Here is a 22,334-nt window from a genome sequence, read left to right on the forward strand (position 1 = left end):
TTAAAGAAGATACCTTTCTGGAGGCTGCATAAGATTTATTACTAACAAGAGAAGATTTACTTTAGTTGAAGTGGCCTCAGCTGTATTTAAAGTGAAGTTAAAGCATTCCTTCCCAAAAACTAATGCAAGACGCCTATAAACTTTTAGTATTTTAATTCCAAGACAGCCCACTATGTATACCAAGAACAATGAAAAATGGGCTAAATATGTACGACAGGTTTGTTTTAAGGATGGTGTCATTAGCTCTGAAAAATGACAATGGTACTCTCACCACAGGTCCGAAAGGAACTAGAAACAGGTGAGTTCTAATCCTGTCTTTAAAAAGTTAGTTCACATTTTCCATAACAGCAACTGCATTGCACCAGGCATTCCTTAAATGTTGATGGAATTGTGAATGAACTCACTGATGGACGTCTGCTATATGGAGCGCCTGGAAGGCTCAGCTGGTTAAGCATCTGACTTCATCTCAGATCATGATGTCACGGTTCGTGAGTTCGAGCCCCACATCAGGCTCTGTGCTGACAGCTCAGAGCCTGAAGCCTAAGCCTGCTTCAGATTCTGTGTCTCCCTCTCTCTCTGCCCCCACCCAGCTTGCACTCCATCTCTCTCAAAAAATAAAACATTAGGGGCGCCCGGGTGGCTTAGTCGGTTGAGCGTCCGACTTTNATTTTATTAAAATAAAATTAAAATTAAAAATTATTTTGAAAGAGATGAAGTGACTCCACTCATCCAGGTGAGAGGTGGTGACCGGCTGCAGAGTGCTGTGCATGGCAAATTAAAGGACAGAGAACTATCAGAGATGGTTAGGGAAGTGGAGAGGTGAGCAAGCAGAGGGATGCTCAGGTTTCTGTCTTGGGCAAATGAGGTCATTCACTGTGAGAGGAACGACTGAGGGGGGCCAAGTCTGGGAAGAAGGGAGGAGAGAATACATTTAGTCTTATTTTTTTTAAACATTTATTTATTTTTGAGAGACAGAGAGAGACAGATCATGAGCAGGGCAGGGGCAGAGAGGGACACATAGAATCCAAAGCAGGCTCCAGGCTCTGAGCTGTCAGCAGAGCCCAATGCAGGGCTCGATTCCACGAACTGTGAGATCATGATCTGAGCTGAAGCTGGACACTCAACCGACTGAGCCACCCAGGCGCCCCTAAATTTAGTCTTAAACTTATTAAGTTTTGAGGTGGCTAAAGGTCATCCAAATGGAGATACTAGGGGCGCCTGGGTGGCTTAGTCGGTTAAGCGTCCGACTTTCGCTTAGGTCGTGATCTCGCGGTTCATGGGTTCGAGCCCCACGTCAGGCTCTGTGCTGACTGCCCGCTCAGAGCCTGGAGCCTGTTTCGGTCTGTGACTCCCTCTCTCTCTGACCCTCCCCTGCTCACGCTGTCTCTCTCTCTCTCTCTCCTAGAAATAAATAAAACATTTAAAAAAAAAAAAAAGAACAAATGGAGATACTAAATAGATACCCAAGTCTAGAGCTCACAATGGAGGTCTGAAATGTGATGTAAACTTGGGAGTCAATAGCCTAAATATCGGGGGTATTAAACTTAGGTCTACAACTACGAATAAAATCTACCTTTTCTCCCCCTCATGGTTTCTGCAGTCCTCTACTTGACCAACTGAGCTACTGAAGGAATCACACTTTCTCATGGGTTTCAAAAATTACATATATGATAGCTCTGACCAGTGATGCTGGTGGCATGTAAGCAGGGTCACTTTCTATTCCTCCAGAGGAATGATAATCCATATTTCATCCTGTTCACCGTGTATGTTCTTTTCTTGGTCCCTAAGGTATTTGTTAACTCTGCAACCAGTGCTATAAAAGGGGATGAGATCACCCAAAACAGAATACAGAGTGACATATTCTGAACCTTGAACAACATTTCAAGGTTGGTTAGAGGAGAAACTGCAGAAACTGAAAAAGACGATTGTATGAGTCATGGAAGCTAAGATTTCCTTCTCTTAAAATGGGGGTATCTTCAGCCTCAGGAATAAAGGAGACTGCTCATACTGACAAGCCCAGCACAGTGCCTGGCCAGGGGAGAGGCTCAACACGTGGTGGCTATTCACAGGTCCTAGGAGGATGCCACTGTTTCCTAACATGATGATGTTACTGAACACTTGTAAAATGTACTCAGTTTATAACTGAACCCCAAATACTATTCATGTGATTGTGTCAAGACTGTTTGATTTAGAACACAAGTTCACACCCTAGTTGACAAAAAGTATTCATCACTGTCCAAAAGATCTCTTTTGGGGAGAGGATGACATGTATAAATAATTCTAAAATTCTTTAAATGATAATGAGATGGTTCCTAAACAGATTACTGACAATTCAACATCATAAATCCTTAAATATTTTTCCCATCATCAAGGAAACGATTTAGAAATTATAGTGAGAGAAATCATAATACTAAATATGCTAACAGTGAAAAACTAATATTCCTCTTATTTTAGAAAAAGACACACAAAACTTTTTTTTTTAATGTTTATTTATTTTTGAGAGAGAGAGACAGAATGTGAGCAAGGGAAGGGCAGAGAGAGAGGGAGACACAGAATCTAAAGCAGACTCCAGGCTCTGTGCTCACAGGCTCTGAGCTGTGAGCACAGAGCCTGGTGCAGGCCTTGAACCCACGAACTGCAAGATCATGACCTGAGCCAAAGTCAGACACTTAACCCACTGAGCCACCCAGGTGCGATCAAAACTGGTCTTCTAAAACATGTTTTCAGGGGGTTCCTGGGTGGCTCAGTCGGTGAAGTGTCCAACTCTTGATTTTCAGCTCAGGTCATTATCTCAGTTTGTGGGATGCAAGCCCCACAACAGGCTCTGCACTGACAGCCTGGAGCCTGCTTGGGATTCTCTCCCACCTCTCTCTCTGCCCCTCCCTGGCTCGTGCATGCATGCACTCTCTCAAAAGAAAAAAAAATAAAAATAAACAAATACTAAAAGCAAAACAAAAAAAAAACCCCAGGGGAGCCTGGGTGGCTCAGTCAGTTAAGTGTCCGACTTCAGCTTAGGTCATGATCTCATGGTTCATGAGTTCAAGCCCCACGTCGGGCTCTGGGCTGAGAGCTAGCTCAGAGCCTGGAGCCTGCTTCGGATTCTGTGTCTCCCTCTCTCTCTGACCCCAACCTGCTCATGCTGTCTCTCTCTCTCAAAAATAAATAAAACATTTAAAAAATAAAAACAAAAACAAAAACCAACATGTTTTCAGGTACACCCAGGTGGCTCAGTTAAACACGTGACTTGATTTTCGGCTCAAGTCATGATCTCACTGTTCATGAGATAGAGCCCTGTGTTGGGCTCTCCACTGATGGTGTGAAGGCTGCTTGGGATGCTATCTCTCCCCCACTCTCAAAATAAATAAAGAAACATTAAAAAAAGAAAGAAAGAAAAAACATGTTTTCAAAAGAAATTCTTACAAAGAATGTTAGTGCTTAAGGAGAAAAGAAATGATCTCATACACTGACACTTAAGTTTTCAGCGTATCATTAGCCAACTTACTTAGCCTTTCCAATACTTAGTTTTCTTATTGCTAAGTGAGGATAAAGAATAATACTTGCCTCATACTCCTTGTAAAGGTCTTAGTACAATCCCTGAATACAGCAGGCATCCAATAAATAATGGATGGATAGATGGATATACGCAAAGGTACAATGTTATCATAAAGTATTTATATTTATCAAAACAAATAGTTGTCCTTTTTAGTTTTAATTGTAAGATAACAATGTAAGTTTTAACTGAAAGAGGTGGCCTTTACTGGGCAATTATTTTGTGTAAAGCACTGAACTAAGCTCAGGATAAAGAATACAAAACATGTTCACTGAAAAGGATGGTAAACAGAAAAAGAAAGTCTCTTCTGCAATCTTCTGCATGATGAATTTAGGAGTTTTAAAAATTTGCATTATGACTTTTCTACCCAAAATATAAAGAGATGTATAATGAACTCCCATACACCTAGCTTCTAAAATTACCAAAATTTGGCCTTTCTTGGATGACTTCAAGAGTTCTTGGTAATCAAAGACAATTTTGAAAGTAATCTTTGTGTAAACTAAATGACGCTAAAACCATTTCCCCACTTTCTACTTGTGAAAAATACTACTAAGATTATCAGTTATCCTCTTCATGAACTTAAATAGTTGAAAATTAAACTCTTTTATACTGAAGTTACTCACCAATGCAGGAAACCATAGTGCTTTCTTTTTATCCAAACTAACGTAATCTACACATACAACTTTTCCTAGCAGCTCATCAATCTGCTTCCTATCATCCTCATCTTCATCGCTGGAGGATGAAGAAGATTCTTCCTCTGGTCTATGAAAAGAAAAGAAAAATAAGATACTTCCATTTATCTTACAAAGAAGGAGCATTTTTTTTTTTTATAACATTGCTGTTTTGTATTATGTTAAAAATTCCTTTCAGTTTACACCGTATATTGGATTAGTAAATTAGAAAGAAGTTAACTGTCCACAGAAAAAGGGACTATCTAAAACTATCCACTTGATGTTATACAAAGTGTAGTAGAACAGAAAACTAAAAAAGAAAAAAAAAAAAACAAAAAACAAACCAAAATTCTACTTTGAATCTGGTTTGGGAAAGGCTCACAATCAGTCTTAAAGAAAATAAAGATTCTAACAACTGATGGCTCAAAATGCCCAGAGTAAGTAAAGACACTAAGAAATGAATACACAGGGACGACTGGGTGGGTCAGTCAGTTGAGCGTCAAACTCTTGATTTCGGCTCAGATCATGATTCCAGGGTCACGGGATCAAGCCCCGTGTCAGTCTCCGTGCTGAGCATAGAACATGCTAAAGATTCCCTCTGTCTCTCTCTGCACCTCTCCCCTGCTCGCTCTCTCTCTCTCTAAACTAAGAGTTTAAAAGAAATTTTTCAATGTTTTAAAAAAAGGAATGAATGAACAGAATGCAATGCATGTTTTTATAAAATAAAATAGAATAATGGCTAATACTGATTACCTACAGGGATGAAAACATTTTTGAGATATTCAGCAATGACCAAGTTCACTGACAAAAAATGTAAACTGACAAATTATTTTAAAACCTTAAACATGATTTATCTATTTGGTTGATTGGGATTAATCTAATATATTCTAAATTTGTCTTGGTATCTTTCAAAGGGATGTTGATATAAATGTCACTCCTTTATATTTATATATTTCAACATAAATATTTAAAAAACCCAAAACCTATTATAATAAGATTAAACATTTTAGAGTAATATGGGAAATAATCACGATTTGATTTCAAGAACAAGTAACTTAAAATTCTCCTGGCATGGGGCACCTGGGTGGCTCAGTGCATTAAAGTGGCTGACATTGACTCAGGTCATGATTTCACAGTTTGTGAGTTCAAGCCCTACATTGGGCTCTGCGCTAGCGGCTCAGAGCCTGGAGCCTGCTTCGGGGGGAGAGAGAGAGGGAGAGAGGGAGGGAGGAAGGAAACACTCTCTCCCTGTGCCCCTCCCCTGCTCACTCTCTCCCTCTGTCTCTCAAAAAAAAAAAAGAATAAACATTAAAAAAAATTTTTTTTTTTAATTTCTCCTGGCAGAAACAAAGCAAATTTTCCAAGTTTGCTACTGAGGACAACCAGAGTACTTCAAATGGCAAAACAGTTTAATTCCTACTTAGCAAGTAAGTAACAGTAGGTAGGAAAAAAATCAATGCACCTTCATATTAGCAAAGCATAAAGCCTTAAAAATAGACACATAGCTTCCAACAGTCATGACAGACTTCCCAAGTCTGAGTTCTACTTGATTAGAAGTGTTTCTCAAGGGCAATGACTTTTATCTCTCCACTTTCTAGTGGCTGTAGAACAAAATCAACCTTAAAACCATAATCACCGCTTTTTCAAAGCAGTCATAAAAAACTTATTCAGCTAGGATTTAACAGACACCCTTTATGTCATTATCATTAACAAGACAGAAGGTCCCAGTATCACAGATAACACAGATCACATCTATAAAAGAGAGAGAGAAAACTGGGCTTTATTTTCCTAAAGAAAATAAAGATCTGCATCTTTATGAAAATACTCACATGTTTTTTAAGACTTAACAAGTGTCAAAACTTCAGAAATGAGAAAGCTACATACATTTAAAAAAAAAAAAAAAAGGTACTGCCTACATAAAACACCTATCCACCTTATATACCAAATGTCCAAGTTCCACTCTAAAACCATTTCCCATTCATGGACTAGATTTCCTCCCCTCCACCCTCCAACAGAAGACTTTGTTCCCACAATGCTTGTTTCTCTCTCCTGTATCAATTTTTCTGCATACTATTATTTTCACTAACATGGTTTATTCCCGCCCTGCCCCCGCCCCCCAAATCCCTGTGGCACCTGGGTGGTTCAGTCAGTTAAGCAGCTGACTTGGGCTCAGGTCATGATCTCAAAGTTCGTGGGTTTGAGTCCATCATCAGGCATCTCAGAGTTCAGAGCCTGGAGCCTGCTTTGGATTCTCTGTCTCCCCTTCTCTGTCTCTCCCCTGCTAGTGTGTGTATGCGCTCGCTCGCTCTCTCTCAAAAATAAATCAATAAACAAACATTTTAAAAAGAAAAATCTCCTGACCTCACTTTCTCCACCAGCTACTACCACCTCATTTCCCTACTCCGCCTTTGCAGTCAAACGGCCTGGAATGCTCTATTCTTAGACATTTAAGAACATTCAACTCCTCTAAGTCTCTGTTCAAATGTCATCCTCAATGAGGTTACCCTGACCGTCTCATTCAAATTTAGAATCCGTCCTTCCCAATCTCTTTTATTGTTTTACCCCAGCACTGACAAATCTATCACACTATACAGCCTGCTTAGTTCTTTCTTATGTTTTCTCTGTCTTGCCCATCTCCTCCAAATGAGAAAGTATAAGCTCTCAGGGCAGACATCTCATCAATGCCTGTTTTATTCACTGACATATTCCAAGTACCTGAACACTGCTTGGCACAAGCATAGATACTCAATAAATATTTGCTGACTAAATAAATGCAACTGAATAGATTTCTTTCTTTCTACTATGGGATTTCTAATTTTATTTCTCCTGAGATCACAAAATGCAAACAAGCAGTATAACGTACACAACCAGTATAAACCACACTATTACATGCAGCCAAGACCCTTTTAACTTTTCCTCTTAGAGGAGTTTAGTCAGGAAATAATTTACACAAGACAGTCACTCAATAAAGTGATAGAATGAGATAAATAAGCATCAAAAGTCTTTTAAGGGAGCAAATACAGAGCAAGCAGAGGACCCTGCGTGGTTGTATTCCTGACATTGTTGCTTCTCTGGTAGTAAGAAAGTATTTGTTTACTTGAGCCATAACAAAATACTGCACCGTCTTTGTGAAATAACGTCTTTGTGAAATAACATCGGATGATGCCACTGGAAACAAAGCTAATTACACAAAAATGTTTACAACCACAGATCAACAGCTAATTACTTCAAGCTGATCACACATCACTATTAATTGTAAATTAATTGTGAATCAAGTGAGAAGAACTTTTAACAGCAAATGACAAAATGCAAGTAGAAAACTCAGCTAGGAACTTCAGACTGAAGGCTCAATTCTGAAAATTAATTCTTCAATGATATTTATTATTCGAGGCAAGTAACTCATTTTCAACTTTTGTACACTAAGTTAAAAAGCTGTTTTTCCCCAATTTTTATCAAGAAGGAAACTAGAATCAAATTCCTCTAAAAATAAAACAGCAAATAATTAAAAAGTCTTCTAGAATTAGATTGTGGTACTGGTTGCACAGTCTGTGAGTACACTAAAAAACAATGCACACTGTACACTTTAAAGGGTGAATTGTGATTTGTTAATTATATCTCAATAAAAAAACTATTTCAGAGATCTGCAGACCTGTAAATGTCTGGTACAAATCACTAGTTTATTGGGGAAACTTTAGCACTGTCAATGAATAAAATCTGTGCCCATAAATAATTGCTATCAAGAATCATAATGAGCCTTATTATTCTTTATTCTTTTTCTGAACGGGAAAAAAAATAACGGCAAGCAGACTGACTTTCTACTGTATCACTTGCACATCTATTTTGCCAGGCTACTGGGAAACACTTTGAGGGAGTGATACACAAATAGTTCTGTTAATTTCAGGCATTCTATTCTTTAGGCAGAATCAAACAAAACATCTGTATACAATGGCTAAATTAAGAGTAAAATTCAACCAACTTATACACTGATCAAATGATCAGCAACTTGCTTTAAAAAATTAGAGAATGATAATCTTAAGGAAATACTTGAATATATTAAAATTAACTAACTAAAGGTAGAATATAAATAAAATTCATTTGAAAGAAGGTGTCAAAAGTCACGAATCCTATAATAGCTGGAGGCTGATTTACTGGTGTGCGGATTAACAGTTGTTAAAAGAAAATAAAGGTGGTGATATACTAATGCAACAATGGAGTCTGGGGAATCCTGGGAAGAGATAAATTCATTTATCTTTGGACAAAATTGAATTTTAAATGACAATCAGAGAACAAAAATGCAGACTTTTTTAGCTGAGTAATGGAAGAAGAAATGAAAGTCAGATAAATGACCTTAAGGTCCAAGTCCAAGACTTCGTTGTAGAAAATCACTCAGAAAGGGGAAAAACAACTTTGAGAAGTATAATTAAGGAGAAGGGCATTTCTGACTGTGGTACTTGCCTGTAGTGCCGACATACTACAGGGTAAAGTGCTAATCAACAAGAACATTGTGTGTCTTGGCAGTGAGAACGATCCCAATAGTGAGGGGGAAGGAAGAGCAAGAAAAACAAGATTACAGATAAGCAGGGCTTCACTGCCTACAATAGTTAACTCTCAACCTCTGGTCTGCCTTCATACATCACACAGATGCAATATAATCCCAATAGCAAGTCTTTCATTATTCACAACAGGCAAATCACTGACTTAGATATTTGCTGGAGTCTTTAGAAAGCAAAGATCAACTTGCTCAGCGATGAATGCATGTTTTAGTCTCATCTTCAAGAAAGGAGACCTCAGCTCATAGGTTTTTAATACATCATAATTTTGGGTCACTTTTGTAGATCACTCTAGGTGATATTCTATGAACTATCTTTAAATTTATTTTTACACATCTAGATGACAGTTGAAGAAAGGTAAACATATCTAAATATTAGATGCCACCTTTTCAAAATTTAAAAAGAATTTTTGATACAAAAACAGTATCTATCCTACAATATATATAATATAAAAATGCTGTTTTAAAAAATTCAAATATAAGGGCATCTCGGTGGTTCAGTCGGTTAAGCAGCCAACTTTAGCTCAGGCCATGAACTTGTGGTTCACAAGTTCGATCCCTCTGATGGCTTGGAGCCTGCTTCGGATTCTGTGTTTCCGTCTTTCTCTGCCCCTCCCCTGCTCACGCTCTCTCTCAAAAATAATTTTTAGGGGTGCCTGGGTGGCTTAGTCGGCTAAGCATCCGACTTTCGCTTAGGTCATGATCTCACGGTTCGTGGGTTCGAGCCCTGCGTCGGGCTCTGTGCTGACTGCCGGCTCAGAGCCTGGAGCCTGTTTCAGTCTGTGACTCCCTCTCTCTCTGACCCTCTCCTGCTCACGCTGTCTCTCTCTCTCCTAGAAATACATAAAACATTTAAAAAAAATTTTTTTTAAATTAAAAAGTATAAAAAATAAAAATAAAAATTCAAATATAGCTAAAACCAGTTCTACCTATCAGACATATGAAGCAGAATTTTTATAATTTATAATGAGAAGTAGAAATCTTCACTAATGAAATACTTTTACATTAAATACACCACACCTCACTGTTCTTACAACATCACTCAATTAGAAGCTGACTACTGAACTATGGGAAGACTAATGAGCAATGGTAGATAAAAAAATTTTAATATACAGTTGGAAGTCATTAATTTTCCATCTTATAAGTGCTTCAGTGAATATTTTATGGCAATATAACAGCCCTCAAGAAAAAGGAGTAACATTATTAGATCACAATAACATCAAATAATCACAAAAGGGTTCTTTCATATGAATAATGCCATCATACATTGTTCATTTATTTTTATTTCTGGATAGAATTTTTCAAATTTTCAATGTCATATGCACAAGAATAAATAATAGTTACACCCTGAGTATCTTAAAAATAATCAAGTCATCAGCAAGGTAAATCACAAGTGAGAGAAATTATTCACTTCGTAATTAAGAAAAACATCTTAAAATATCAGAGACTTAAGAAACAAAATAAAAAAGCATAGCCTGAATCACAAGTACAGTAGGAAAATACTATTATCAAATATTTTTTCAATGCAAGGATCAGTCTTTCCATTTTCTCCCTCAACTGAGTATTTACTCTTAAAACTAACTGGGAAAGTAACTGAAGTACTACTCTATCTAAATAAGAGTCTTTCAATGAATGAGAAAAGGACCATGGAGCATGCGTAAGTTCAAGTCTTGGTCCTTTCCTTCCCGTGTTCCTTGGACTACTCATTTGTGTATGAGGACAATTTCCCCAATTTTTAGTACAGGTAAAAGCAATACCTATCTTCAGGAGTTTGCTGTAAGGCTGGAAGTAAGTAACACGAGACATAGTGTATGCCCGATTCCTATCTTCAAAGCTCAGCCACAATTAGTCTTAATATCAGACTCTAAATACTGAATGAAAGCATTCACTTAAAGATTCCAATAATTCAGCTCATTATTTTTAACAGCTACTCTGACAAGATTTGGGCTTAGACTCATTAAAAATTTATTAATTTTATCCAAGTAAGATGTTCAACATTGTTTTTGAAACAACCTATAACAGAGTAAATTAAAAATCTGCCCCTTCCAATTCTCTTCTCCTGCTCCTGTGGAGGCAATTATGTTTTCACTATTTTGGTTATTTGAGAGTTTACTACCTTATCTCTAAATAATATTCTTATACAGGTATAACACATTTTAGACATTATTTAGTTGACTTTGTATTGTTAGTAGGATTCAACTTTTATGTTTAAGCCACCTCCTCACCCTCCATCTTATATTAAGTTTTCCTTTCTCTGATAATTTTCAGGGGGAGTTACTTAATACCTTTACTATTTTTTCTCTCGTTATCATCTGATGTTTAATTTCCTCCCAATGTTCCATTAGATCAGGTAATGAAGTCCTCCTTTTTAACAGAGACTTCCATTCTTCCATTCTGCATTCTACGGACTACCAGCATCTTGTGTTAATATGGAGAAGTCTGATGCCATTTTGCTTCCCCGTCCTTTGCAATAAACTACTTTTCTTTCGGCAACTATTTGAATACTGGTTCTTTATCCCTGATGACCCCTTTGATCCTGTGATCCTTTTCAATTTAGAGCCTTTGGAGCCTAAGTATGTCCCATTAAAAGTAATTTGTTAGACATAATATATGTCACAACTCTAAGACATAAAAATAAGTAATGGTTTCTGTCAAGGAGATTATTAGGAAGAGAAAACAAATAGTACAATAACAATAGGTGAAATATTGTCTTTGACATGAGATAAATGCACAGCATTTAGAGGGTTCAAAGGAAAGAAAACACATCTATTTTCAAGGAAAGAGCAGAGAGACACAAAAAAGTTCACATAAAGGTGGGAGCGCTTCTGTTGGAGGACTGAATATGTGAGACAATGACATGAAGGGTGGCATCTGAGAGAGAAACCAAAGAGCATGAATAAAAGCATGATATCAGAAGAACAAAGGCTGTATTCAGCAAATATTGACCACAGCATCAAGATACATGTAGGGAGAAATGGCAGGCAGATAATACACTTGTTAAGGCTGGCTGAGTATGGAGAATCTCAAGCACCCGTGCTGAGGAGTCTGAAATTACTATTAGATCCAGTTAGCATTTTTGCAAATTACAATTTAAAATTAATAACTATTAAAACAATACTAGAAGGAGAAATGAATTCAGGTTCAACTAAGAGTTATGAAAATGGACTTACATATGATTAGATCTTCTTCCTCTATTTGTTTTCTTTCCTATGACTGGAGTGCCAAAATGTTCAGGGTTGGTGAGTGGGAGCTGGTCTAATGTCTGTGGGTAAGAACATAAACCCAGCAAAGTTATTACGTTGCAAGTTCTTTTCCTTTTTAAACCAAATCAGTTTAAGAATATGCTTAGATTTTAAGACTAAAAACTGCCCCCAAGGAAGACTAAAATACAACTTTCCTAAAGATAGAAACTGTCATTTCAAAGGTATTAGAATCAAGATGAATGAGCCCACTGCTGGAAAAAACAAAAGAAAGTGAGAAGAAATTTAGTTGTTCTTTCTACATGGTTTCATTATCTATTTGAAGCCTGACAGACTTCTGAGAATGATTAAAATACAAACAAAACACTAGAAAATAGATTTCAGAGATAAAAAAAACCTATATGTAAGGATCTAACACCTAAACTGGGGGCCGAATGCTACTCAAATTTCTCTTTGTTCAAAGGGAATCATAATCCATAACAGAATTCTTAATAAGTAACAAACAAAATCATCCAAAACCACGTATCAATTGCTTGCAAAAATGCTTTCAATAGGCTGTATTATTACTTTGCAAACATTTTCTTCAATAAACTTTTTTTTCCCTTAAAAGAAAATATAAAATTTAGCTTTTCTATGTTTAATTTCCCCTTCCTTTTAAATCTGCAACATCCAATACAGTGCTTGGTATGAAGATAATGATCAAGTAAGTAATTCTTGTTGTCAACTGACAGTTCATGTCAAACTCTTTGCCCCTCCCTCCATTCTAAAACGACTTCCAAGTGAGAAACTGGTTATTGATTAAAAGCAGAATGAAGAAAAAAGGGATTTTGGAATGATTCCCTTCATTTCTCAATATCAGGTATTTCTTAGATTTTTTTTCCATTATTTTCTGAAAAGGGTTCTACATCTAAGAAGTTAAGGTACTGATCTAAAGACACTATCCCAACTAACTTCATTCTGCGTATCAATTTTGAGAATATTCCTACTTTTTCTGCATTTTTAAGATCTTCCACACAGCTGCTATTCCTTTTATCCCTCCAGTAGAAGCTTTGCTGTTACAGATGATGTCATGAATGCCAGCGGAACTAAAGATCCCAGAAAAACGGTCAGGATGGACGTAAGGGTGAGTATTTAGGATAAAGACTTCTCGAAGTTATAAACGAAGGTGTTACATGAAACAGTATACACCAACTTAAATTTTTTTTTTAAGATGAGATAGCTAAATATAAACTAATGTTAATATTTAAAAGGAAATTTTTATTTTTAAAACAGGTAATTTTGTCAAAACAATGATGAACTATGATATGAAAGGGGGAAGCATATTCATAATCTGTTTTGTTTAACTTAAATAAATGTATTTGAGATATATATAACTATGTGTCCAACAACAAAGAATATTGGTAAAGGTAAAAGGTACTACCATAAAACATGAAGTAAAGAACAGTTCCTTCAAAAGACAGACAAAACCCTAACTTTTACAGGGACGAAATCTAATCCTACAAATTTAGTTTGTTTAGTTTGTTTAAATTGGGCATTTAAAAAACATTGGGAGACAAAAGTTGGTCCAAATACAATAATTTGCCAAACAAAAAATCTTTAGAAGCCATTTGTCATTAATTCCTAATTATGCTTCCCATAGGCAAAAATTTCAAAGTACTATATTTGGTAAACAGAAAATAAATTAATCTGGGTTCACTTTCTGCCAAGCTAACAGAACTAAATGGCGCCCCCCTCACTCCCCTACAATTAAAGTTGATCCCGTGAAAGCAGAGATTTCTATTCAGTACTGTGATTTCTATTTCAAGCATCTGCTAGTCACTAGTTACAGGAAAGAAAATACCCCGTATTTCTGATTTCTCTCCCTATGGAATAAAGACTTAGAACAGTAAGAAACAATATCTCTGTCCCTGGCCTCCAATCATGTCCAGGGAAGTAAGAGCACGTCTACTACATGTGACTGAAAAGACTCAGGTGAGGGTGGAATCTGTCTCCTCTTACACCTAAAAATCAATGAGCAGAGACCCCCAGGTATACTGAAGGCTAAAAGAAAAATCCATATGGCCTGAGGGAAACATTCCTATATCCTTATTACCTAAATGGGTTGCAGGAAATACGGAGCTGAGATTTTATGTCACTTTTCTTGACTTTTCACCTGCAGGTAGTAAATGCATAAGGAATATCAGCTGATGAAACTACTTCCAGATGATATTCAAATTATGAATGTCCTCTAGAAATGCCCAAACACTGAGGCAGTGGGCAACATCCTCACAAAGGTGGTTATGGTAGAACCAGTGATTTTAGTGCTAGAATTTAGCAGACTGAAGCACTACTGTCATCTCCTATCATGGAAATCTCGAATTTAAATCATTTAAGTATGTACCTTATTAATGGAATTACTGACCCCACTACTGCCTGTATGATGTGCTTTTTGCTCAAAGGCCAAAGTTATTACTAGTAACAATGCTCTAAGTAAATTCTTCAAAAAATTAAAAATGCTTTTTTGAGAACATCAAAAATAACAAATAAAGGGAAAGAATATATAGATGGCAGATTAAACACACTCCTGGTCATGTTACCACAGAACTCAATACATTCATAATTTTAAAATATCTGATTGTTAGATTAACGCTTTTTCTCCTCCAACAGATGGTAAATTACTCCCAGGATAAATTCTAGGGCCACTTGGCTTATCCTCATCTCTAGTATCGAACACAGCACCTGGCTTAGGAGAATTGGGTAAGGGACAGGACATCACTATTCCAAGTACACTCCAGCAAAACATGAAATCTAACACATATAGACATACACAGTAACCAGTAAAAGTGATCCTCCTTGAAGTAAGGATACACTGAGCTACTTGCTCATATTGCTTCAGCCTTTACACTTTAACTGTCTTATGAACTATAAAATTCTCCTGACAAAAATAAAATATTTTAGCTATTTCTCTGAATTAAATAAATAAGGCACATGCCTTCACTTAGCAGATAAAAAGTCAAGTCTTCAAGCCCCCGTATTCACTGATGTACTAGAACTGTACACACATTCTAAAAGAAATGAAATTATTTCTAAGAATTACATAAACTTCGGGGTTCCTGGCTGGTTCAGTTGGAATAGTGTGAGACTCTTGATCTTGGAGCCATAAGTTCAAGCCCCATGTTGGGTGTAGAGATTACTTACATAAATAAAACTTACAAGGAAAAAAGGAACTCTATAAACTTATAAAGAATTCTGTCACTTCATCAGTCGGTGCAAGAAGCCAAATTCTAAAGTGTATTTCCTATATTTGAAACTTCACAATTAATTCAACAAATATTTACTGAAATCTTTTGTGTAGAAAACACTCCTGGGAAAAGAAGAGCCATCAAGATGACAAAAATATGGCTATTACCCCAAACAGCTTAAAATCTGACAGGGAATATAAGAAAAGTAATTTAAAATCAAATGTTAAATATCAAATAAGAGTGAGAGAAGCACTGAGGGATCAAAGAATAAAGGGATCAAATTTGGTCAAATTTGTTTAGAAAACCCATGAAAGACATCATGGAGGAACAATCAGAGTGTTCGGCTGAAACCAAGAAAAGAATATGAACCATAGGGGCACCTGGGTGGTTCAGTAGGTTAAGCATCCAACTTCAGTTCGGGTCATGATTCTCACAATTCCTCGATTCGAGCCCTGAGTCAGATTCTGTGCTGACAGCTCAGAGCCTGAAGCCTGGTTCAGAATCTGTGTCTCCTTCTCTCTCTGCCCCTCCCCTGCTTGCACTGTTTCTCTCTCTCAAAGACATTTTTTAAAAAATTAATTAAAAATTAAAAAAAAGAATATGACCATTATCTGAAAATACCAAGCAGTCTTATAAGACAGAAGGACAGGGAGATGGGGAAATGAAGCACCTGGCTGGCTCGGTCAGTGGAGCACACAACTCTTAATCTTGGGGTTGTGAGTTTTAGCCCACTATGAGTGTAAAGAGTACTTAAAAGTGAAAAGAGAAGAGAAGAGAAGAGAAGAGAAGAGAAGAGAAGAGAAGAGAAGAGAAGAGAAGAGAAGAGAAGAGAAGAGAAGAGAAAAAGAAAAGAAAGGGAAGATAGGGAAACGGTACAACTGAAGACTGAAAAAATAGGCCGGAATCATAATACACAGAACCTGCCCCAAATTCTGAATTGAAATAAGAATTCACTTATTAAAAAGAAAATATTTTCAAAACAAGAGAACACAAAATAAAGTCTAATAGTTTAATAAATTAGTCCCCAAAGAGGGGCACTTGGGGGGCTCAGTTGGTTAAGCGTCTGGCTCTTGACTTTGGCTCAGGGCATGATCTCATGGTTCATGAGATTGAGCCCTATGTCAGGCTCTGTGCTGATGGTGCAAAGCCTATTTAGGATTCTCTCTCTCTGCCCTTACCCTAGTCATGTTCTCCCTCCCCTCCCTTGCTCAAAACAAACAAACAAACAAAACAAAACATCCCCCAAAAACCACTGTTCTAAATAATGACAAGAAAAAAAGAAATGATGGTTTGGCCATGCTATGTATTAATGAGTATTTACAGACTGGACAAAAAATATAACACTTTAACCATATGCCTTCTTAAAATTCTGGATTGTAAGCTCATTTACAGAACTTTGTGAACCCTCCCTTCATTCTCAATAACTGAACATTCTTCAATTCTAGAGCATGGCTTTGGTACTAGAAAATACTGGTTTGGGAACCAGCTCTGACCATCAGTTTCATCATCTGTAAATTGAAGATAATAATGCTATCTACTTCATAATGTCGTTAATGTGATGATGTGCATAAAGCAGTAAGCAAAATCCCTGGCAAATATAAGCACTTCATTTATTCATCCAACTACGATTTATTCAGTTCCTACTCTATGCCAGGCACTGTTCTAGGAACTGGGAACAAGTGGTGAAGAAGACACATAAAATATGTGTCCTTGTGACACATTCTAGTGAGGAAGGCAGGCAATAAACAATTAATTAAGCACATATACATATTCTGATGTCAGAGAATGATACATGCTGTATAAAGAAAACCAAATCAACCTAAAAAGATTAAGAGGAATGGAAGGGACTATTTCAGAAAGGTGAGTAAGGCAAGGTCTCTTTGAGGACAGGCTATAAGAATGTCAGCTAGTAGTAATAGCAGTAGTAAGGGATAGCTTATAGTTTCTACTCCTTTAATGATAATGGGGTTCAAGTGGATTATTAATCAGACATCTACGGGGAGTCTGAGTGGCTTGGTTGGTTAAGCATCCAACTCTTGATTTCAGCTCAGGTCATGATCTCACAGTTTGTGAGATCGAGCCCCACGCTGGGCTCCGAACTGACAGCACAGAGCCTGCTTGTGATTTTTCCTCTCTTTCTCTGCCCCTCCCCTGCTCACTTTCTCAAAGATAAACAAAACAAACAAAAAAATCAGACATCTATTTTTTATAATTATTTACAAATTAGAGTCTACATAAAAGTTGCCTAAAGATAATAGTTAAACAAGCTCACTGCATTTTCTCTGTGGGCAAACGCTAAAATATTCCTACACCAAAAAAAAAGAATGTATCACCTAGTACTCAAACACAGGCTTAACACAGGATTCACAGATTACATGATAATGATATTATGTATTAATGAATTTTCCTAATTAACAAGTGAGTTGCTTGAGTTGAGAAAGGAAAATATGCTCCCTCTAAAACAAAGTATTAAGATACAGTCATTTATTAAATGATTACTTACTTCACTTTCAGCAAAATGCCTCTCTCCCTTCAGGCACAGGGAAGACCGTCGCAATGTCTTCTCATCTCCGTCATCAAAAACTATGAGGAGGTAAAATTGGAAACTATGAAAGATTTTTCAAGGGTTTCAAAGGTTAATTCATTTAATTTTCTGAGTGCAAACAGAACTATTGTTTAAGAAGATTACACTTGAACTTCAGTTCACATTTTAGGTTTTCTAAATGACAACTTTAAATTCTAAAGTATCTTTTCCAATTTCTAGTGATGAAGAAACAATATAGCTGAAATGAAAAAATATTTCCTGACCCAGAAAACACCAAATGAAACTGAGATGTTAGCGTTTTAGGAAGAAACTATGTAAATGCTAATTAACCCATCTTAATACGGTAAAGGCAAGTTTTCCACCTGGTAAATACAGACAGATTTATAAAAACAAAAAAACAGAACGAATACAAATCTGTATATTGACTGCCCCTAAAAAATTACACTGTTTTTACTATTTAAAGCAGGGTTTCTAAACCTGAGCACTACTAGTATTTGGGGGCAGATTAATTCTTTGTCATGAGAAGCTATTCTGAGCACTACAGGCTACTTAGCGGCATGCCTGGCCTCTAGCCACTAGATGCCACTAGTGGCTTCCCAGTTGTGACAACCAAAAATGTCTCCAGACACTGTCAAAAGTTCCCTGGGTGACGAATCTGCTCCCCACTGAAAACTACTTAAAAGTACTAAAATGTCCCAGCAAATTTACTGTAAGTTCATATACATATAAGACACATATATTTTATAATTTTAGCATATGCTGACATTCCTCACAAATTATAAGCAAAAAATAACCCTATTTTAAATAAAGTTACTAGGCTTTGATTTTAGAAACAGTAGTTTTTGCCTAATTGCCAAATAAGTTCTTATATATTAAATGAGACTTTACATGGGATTGGATAAATAACTGAGTACGTTTCTTAAATGGTGTAACTAAAATATTAAACAATAAAAATGCCATATTTATGAGACAGACAACCACACATAATTACTACCAAACTTACTCCCCAGAACTGCTCACAGTCCTGTAACCTAAAGTCAAATTTCCCATCTCAAATTAAAATCTCCCCTCCCCAAGTTTTTTTCTCATCCCACAAAAACATAAACAAAACTCATCTATACAATTTCAAAGCTCCATCAAATTTTGACATCATCAGACATTTTAACTAGTTGTTTACTTTCCTCTAGAGGTCATTAATAAGACTTATTCCCATCCGATACATAATGCCAAGATATGTGGCTACCAATTTGGGGGGATGGGGGAATCTGACCTTTCAAAATGTTCAAAAAACTAAACTGTAGGTGAAATAAAAAGCTATTTGCAAAACAAAAATAAAACTATAAACTGATGACTACATTGGAAAATAAATTTATAACACTGGCAGAAGGAAGCCCTTTTGAACAAGATTCAACAAGTAAAACTATAAAGGAAGAGGTGATCAGAAGAAAACTAAAAATATGAAAATGATAGGAGAGAAAAAAGTAAAGCAACAGGAGAAAAATACTTGCAACTAAAGGAGACAAGGGATAGTAACATTGAGAATATATAAAGATCTCATATCCTGAAAAGTAAGAAAAAAGATAACCATCCCAAGAGGAAAAGGGGGAAACTGGAAAGGCACTATAATATGCAATTCAAAAGAGAAAAAATACAAATGAAATGATGCTCCTTTTAATAAATACATGAAAAATTGTTCAGTCTCACTAGTAATCATGGGAGGGGCACATTAAAACAAAACTGAGATAGTACATTGTAACCAGATGGGCAAAAATTTTATAGATTACAATCAACATCAAATTTTACAAGGACTGAGAAAAGAAGTGTACTCACACACTGTCCACAGAAGTGTAAATGAATACAGTATTCCAGGAAGGTGGTTTTAATTACCTAAGTTTTAAAAGTACAGAGGTGCCTGGGTGGCTCAGTCGGTTAAGCGTCCGACTTCAGCTCAGGTCATGATCTCACGGTTCGTAGGTTTGAGCCCAGAGTTGGGCTCTGTGCTGACCTCATAGCCTGGAACCTGCTTCAGATTCTGTGTCTCCCACTCTCACTCTGACTGCCTCCTGCTCACTCTGTCTCTCTCTCTCTCTCAGAAATACATAAAACATTAAAAAAAAAAAATAAAAGTACATTTCAGTTCACTCTATGTCTACTTCTCAATACACATATGCTGGGGAAATACAGGAATAACGTGCATTTATGAGACTTTCAATCTGCCATTTATTGTAATACCAAGAAAACCTGCAATATCATCAGTTGAAAATAAAAAAGAAAATTTAAAAAAAAGAAAGGGCGCCTGGGTGGCTGTCGGTTAAGTATCCGACTTTGGCTTAGGTCATGATCTCATGGTTGGTGGGTTCGAGCCCCGTGTCTGGTTGTATGCTGACAGCTCAAAGCCTAGAGGCTGCTTCAGATTCTTTGGCTCCCTCTCTCTCTGCCTCTGCCCCACTCACGCTCTACCTCTGTCTCTCAAAAAATGTTAAAAATTTTTAATAAAAAAATTATGGCACATCAAATATTATGAAACATACTACTATAACTAAAAAATTTCTCTGTTGCACATCACGAATATCCTTAATACTACTGAAATGTACATTTAAAAAATTTTTAGAAAAAAAATTTCTCTTTGAAGGGATATACTGATATACCTTGAAGTGAAAAAAAGCTACAAATTCAATAACTTTGTAATATATACACTAATTTCCAATTATGCTTTATGCATATATTTATGAAATAAAAATTTTAAAGACCTTGAAAGATAAAAACATTACTAGTAATATCTTTGGCATTAGGAGAGCAATTAAATCAAGGAAATTTTGCTTTACTTGTATTACCTTTGAAAATACAGTTAGAAAAGATTTATTCCCTTACCTACAGTGTACCAACTTGCATCTGTTAATTTATTGATAACAGCTTCCTGATATGCACCATCAAGATTCTTCACTTCCACAATAGCTCCAACCTAAAAAATTAGAAAAACTTTTAGAAGATAAATGAATAAATAAAACACTGGCTTTTTTTTTTTTTTAAGTGAGTGCATGGTGGTGAAGAATAAAATAACTACTGATTTATGTTAAGGTGCTAGCAATTTTACCCACGACCGTTTTTGTGCCATCAGTGAAAATGTCAATGTAGTAAAAAAGTAAATAAATCTAAGTACTGTTATGAAAATAGTGTTGCCCTTACAACCTCCCTGAAAGGGTCTTGGAGGATCCCAGGGGTTCTCAGACCACACTTTGAGAACCACTATCTATGAAATTCACTGTCCTTGCCTCATATTACCACTCCTGTTTCAAAGAGGCTAGGGAAGGAAGAAACAGTTAAGAGTGAGCTTTGGCATTGCCTTAAGAGTTATAATGTGGGGAGGGGCACCTGGGTGGCTCAGTCGGTTGAGCGTCTGACTTTGGCTCAGATCATGATCTCACGGTTTGTGGGTTCGAGCCCCGCATCGGGCTCTGTGCTGACAGCTAGCTAAAAGCCTGGAGCCTGTTTCAGATTCTGTGTCTCCCTCTCTCTCTCTGACCCTCCCCTGCTCATGTTGTCTCTCTCTCAGAAATAAATAAAACATTAAAAAAAAAAAAAAAAGAGTATAATTTGGGGAGCCTGGGTGGCTTAGTCAGTGTTTGACTTCGGCTCAGGTTATGATCTCACAGTTCGTGAGTTCGAGCCCCATGTCTGGCTCTTGCTAACAGCTTAGAGCCTGGAGACTGCTTTGGATTCTGTGTCTCTCTCTCTGCCCCATCCCCACTTGAACACTCTCTCTCAAAAATAAACATTAAAAAATTTTTAAAAAAGAGTTATAATGTACCACTAATGACAATCATTTAAAATATTTTCCATGGGATCAAGAAAATGCCTATAATTACATTCCTATGGTCTTTAATACTTCATCAAACAGCTTCTGCCCAGCAAAGGTAATCATCAACAAAATGAAAAGGCAACCTTTCATTTTTGAATGGCACAAAATATCTGCAAATCATGTATCTGATAAAGGGTTAATGTTCAATTTATAGAGAGAGAGAACTCATACAACTCAATAGCAAAAAAACAGAAAACAGTCCAATTAAAAAACAGGCAGAGGATCTGAACAGATATTTTTCCAAAGAAAACACACACACAGCCAACAGGTCCCTAAAAAGATGCTCAACATCACTAATTATTAGGGAAGTGAAATCAAAACCACTGTGAGTTATCATCTCTCACCTGTTAGAATGGCTGTTATCAAAGACAACAAATAACAAGTGTTAGCAAGGATGTGGAAAAAAACCAGAACCCTCGTCTACTGTTGGTGGGAATATAAAATAAATTGGTACAGCCACTACAGTAAACAGCATGGAGGTTTTAAATTAAAAAGAGAACTATGACCCAGTTTTCTGCATATTTACTGCAGTATTATATACAACAGCCAAGATATAGAAACAACCTAAGTAGACACAGACAGACAGACAGACAGACAGACACACACACACACACAGGAATACTATTCAGCCATAAAAAGGAAGGAAACCTTGCCATTTGCAACAATATGGATGGATTCTGAGGATATTATGCTAAATGAAAAATCAGAGAAAGACAAGTATCAGATGGTATCACTTATA

General features: G+C 36.6%; 1 protein-coding gene across 5 annotated transcripts in view; it reads right to left on the reverse strand.

Moving 5' to 3' along the window:
* Positions 1 to 22,334, reverse strand: part of ARID4B (AT-rich interaction domain 4B) — a 142,354-nt gene that overhangs the window by 55,068 nt on the left and 64,952 nt on the right. For all 5 annotated transcript variants that reach the window (XR_013332009.1, XM_077751722.1, XM_077751724.1 and 2 more), the window contains exons 5-8: positions 20,608 to 20,698; positions 17,695 to 17,774; positions 11,941 to 12,032; positions 4,174 to 4,312 (exon numbers count right to left, since the gene is read on the reverse strand). Coding sequence is in view for 4 of the 5 variants with exons in the window: in XM_077751722.1 (XP_077607848.1) it covers positions 4,174 to 4,312; positions 11,941 to 12,032; positions 17,695 to 17,774; positions 20,608 to 20,698 (402 nt within the window). In the remaining variant the exon portion in view is untranslated. The remainder of the gene's footprint in view (positions 1 to 4,173; positions 4,313 to 11,940; positions 12,033 to 17,694; positions 17,775 to 20,607; positions 20,699 to 22,334) is intronic.

Source organism: Crocuta crocuta, unplaced genomic scaffold (assembly GCF_008692635.1).
Source record: "Crocuta crocuta isolate KB4526 unplaced genomic scaffold, BGI_CrCroc_1.0 scaffold59-1, whole genome shotgun sequence".
NCBI lineage: Eukaryota > Metazoa > Chordata > Mammalia > Carnivora > Hyaenidae > Crocuta > Crocuta crocuta.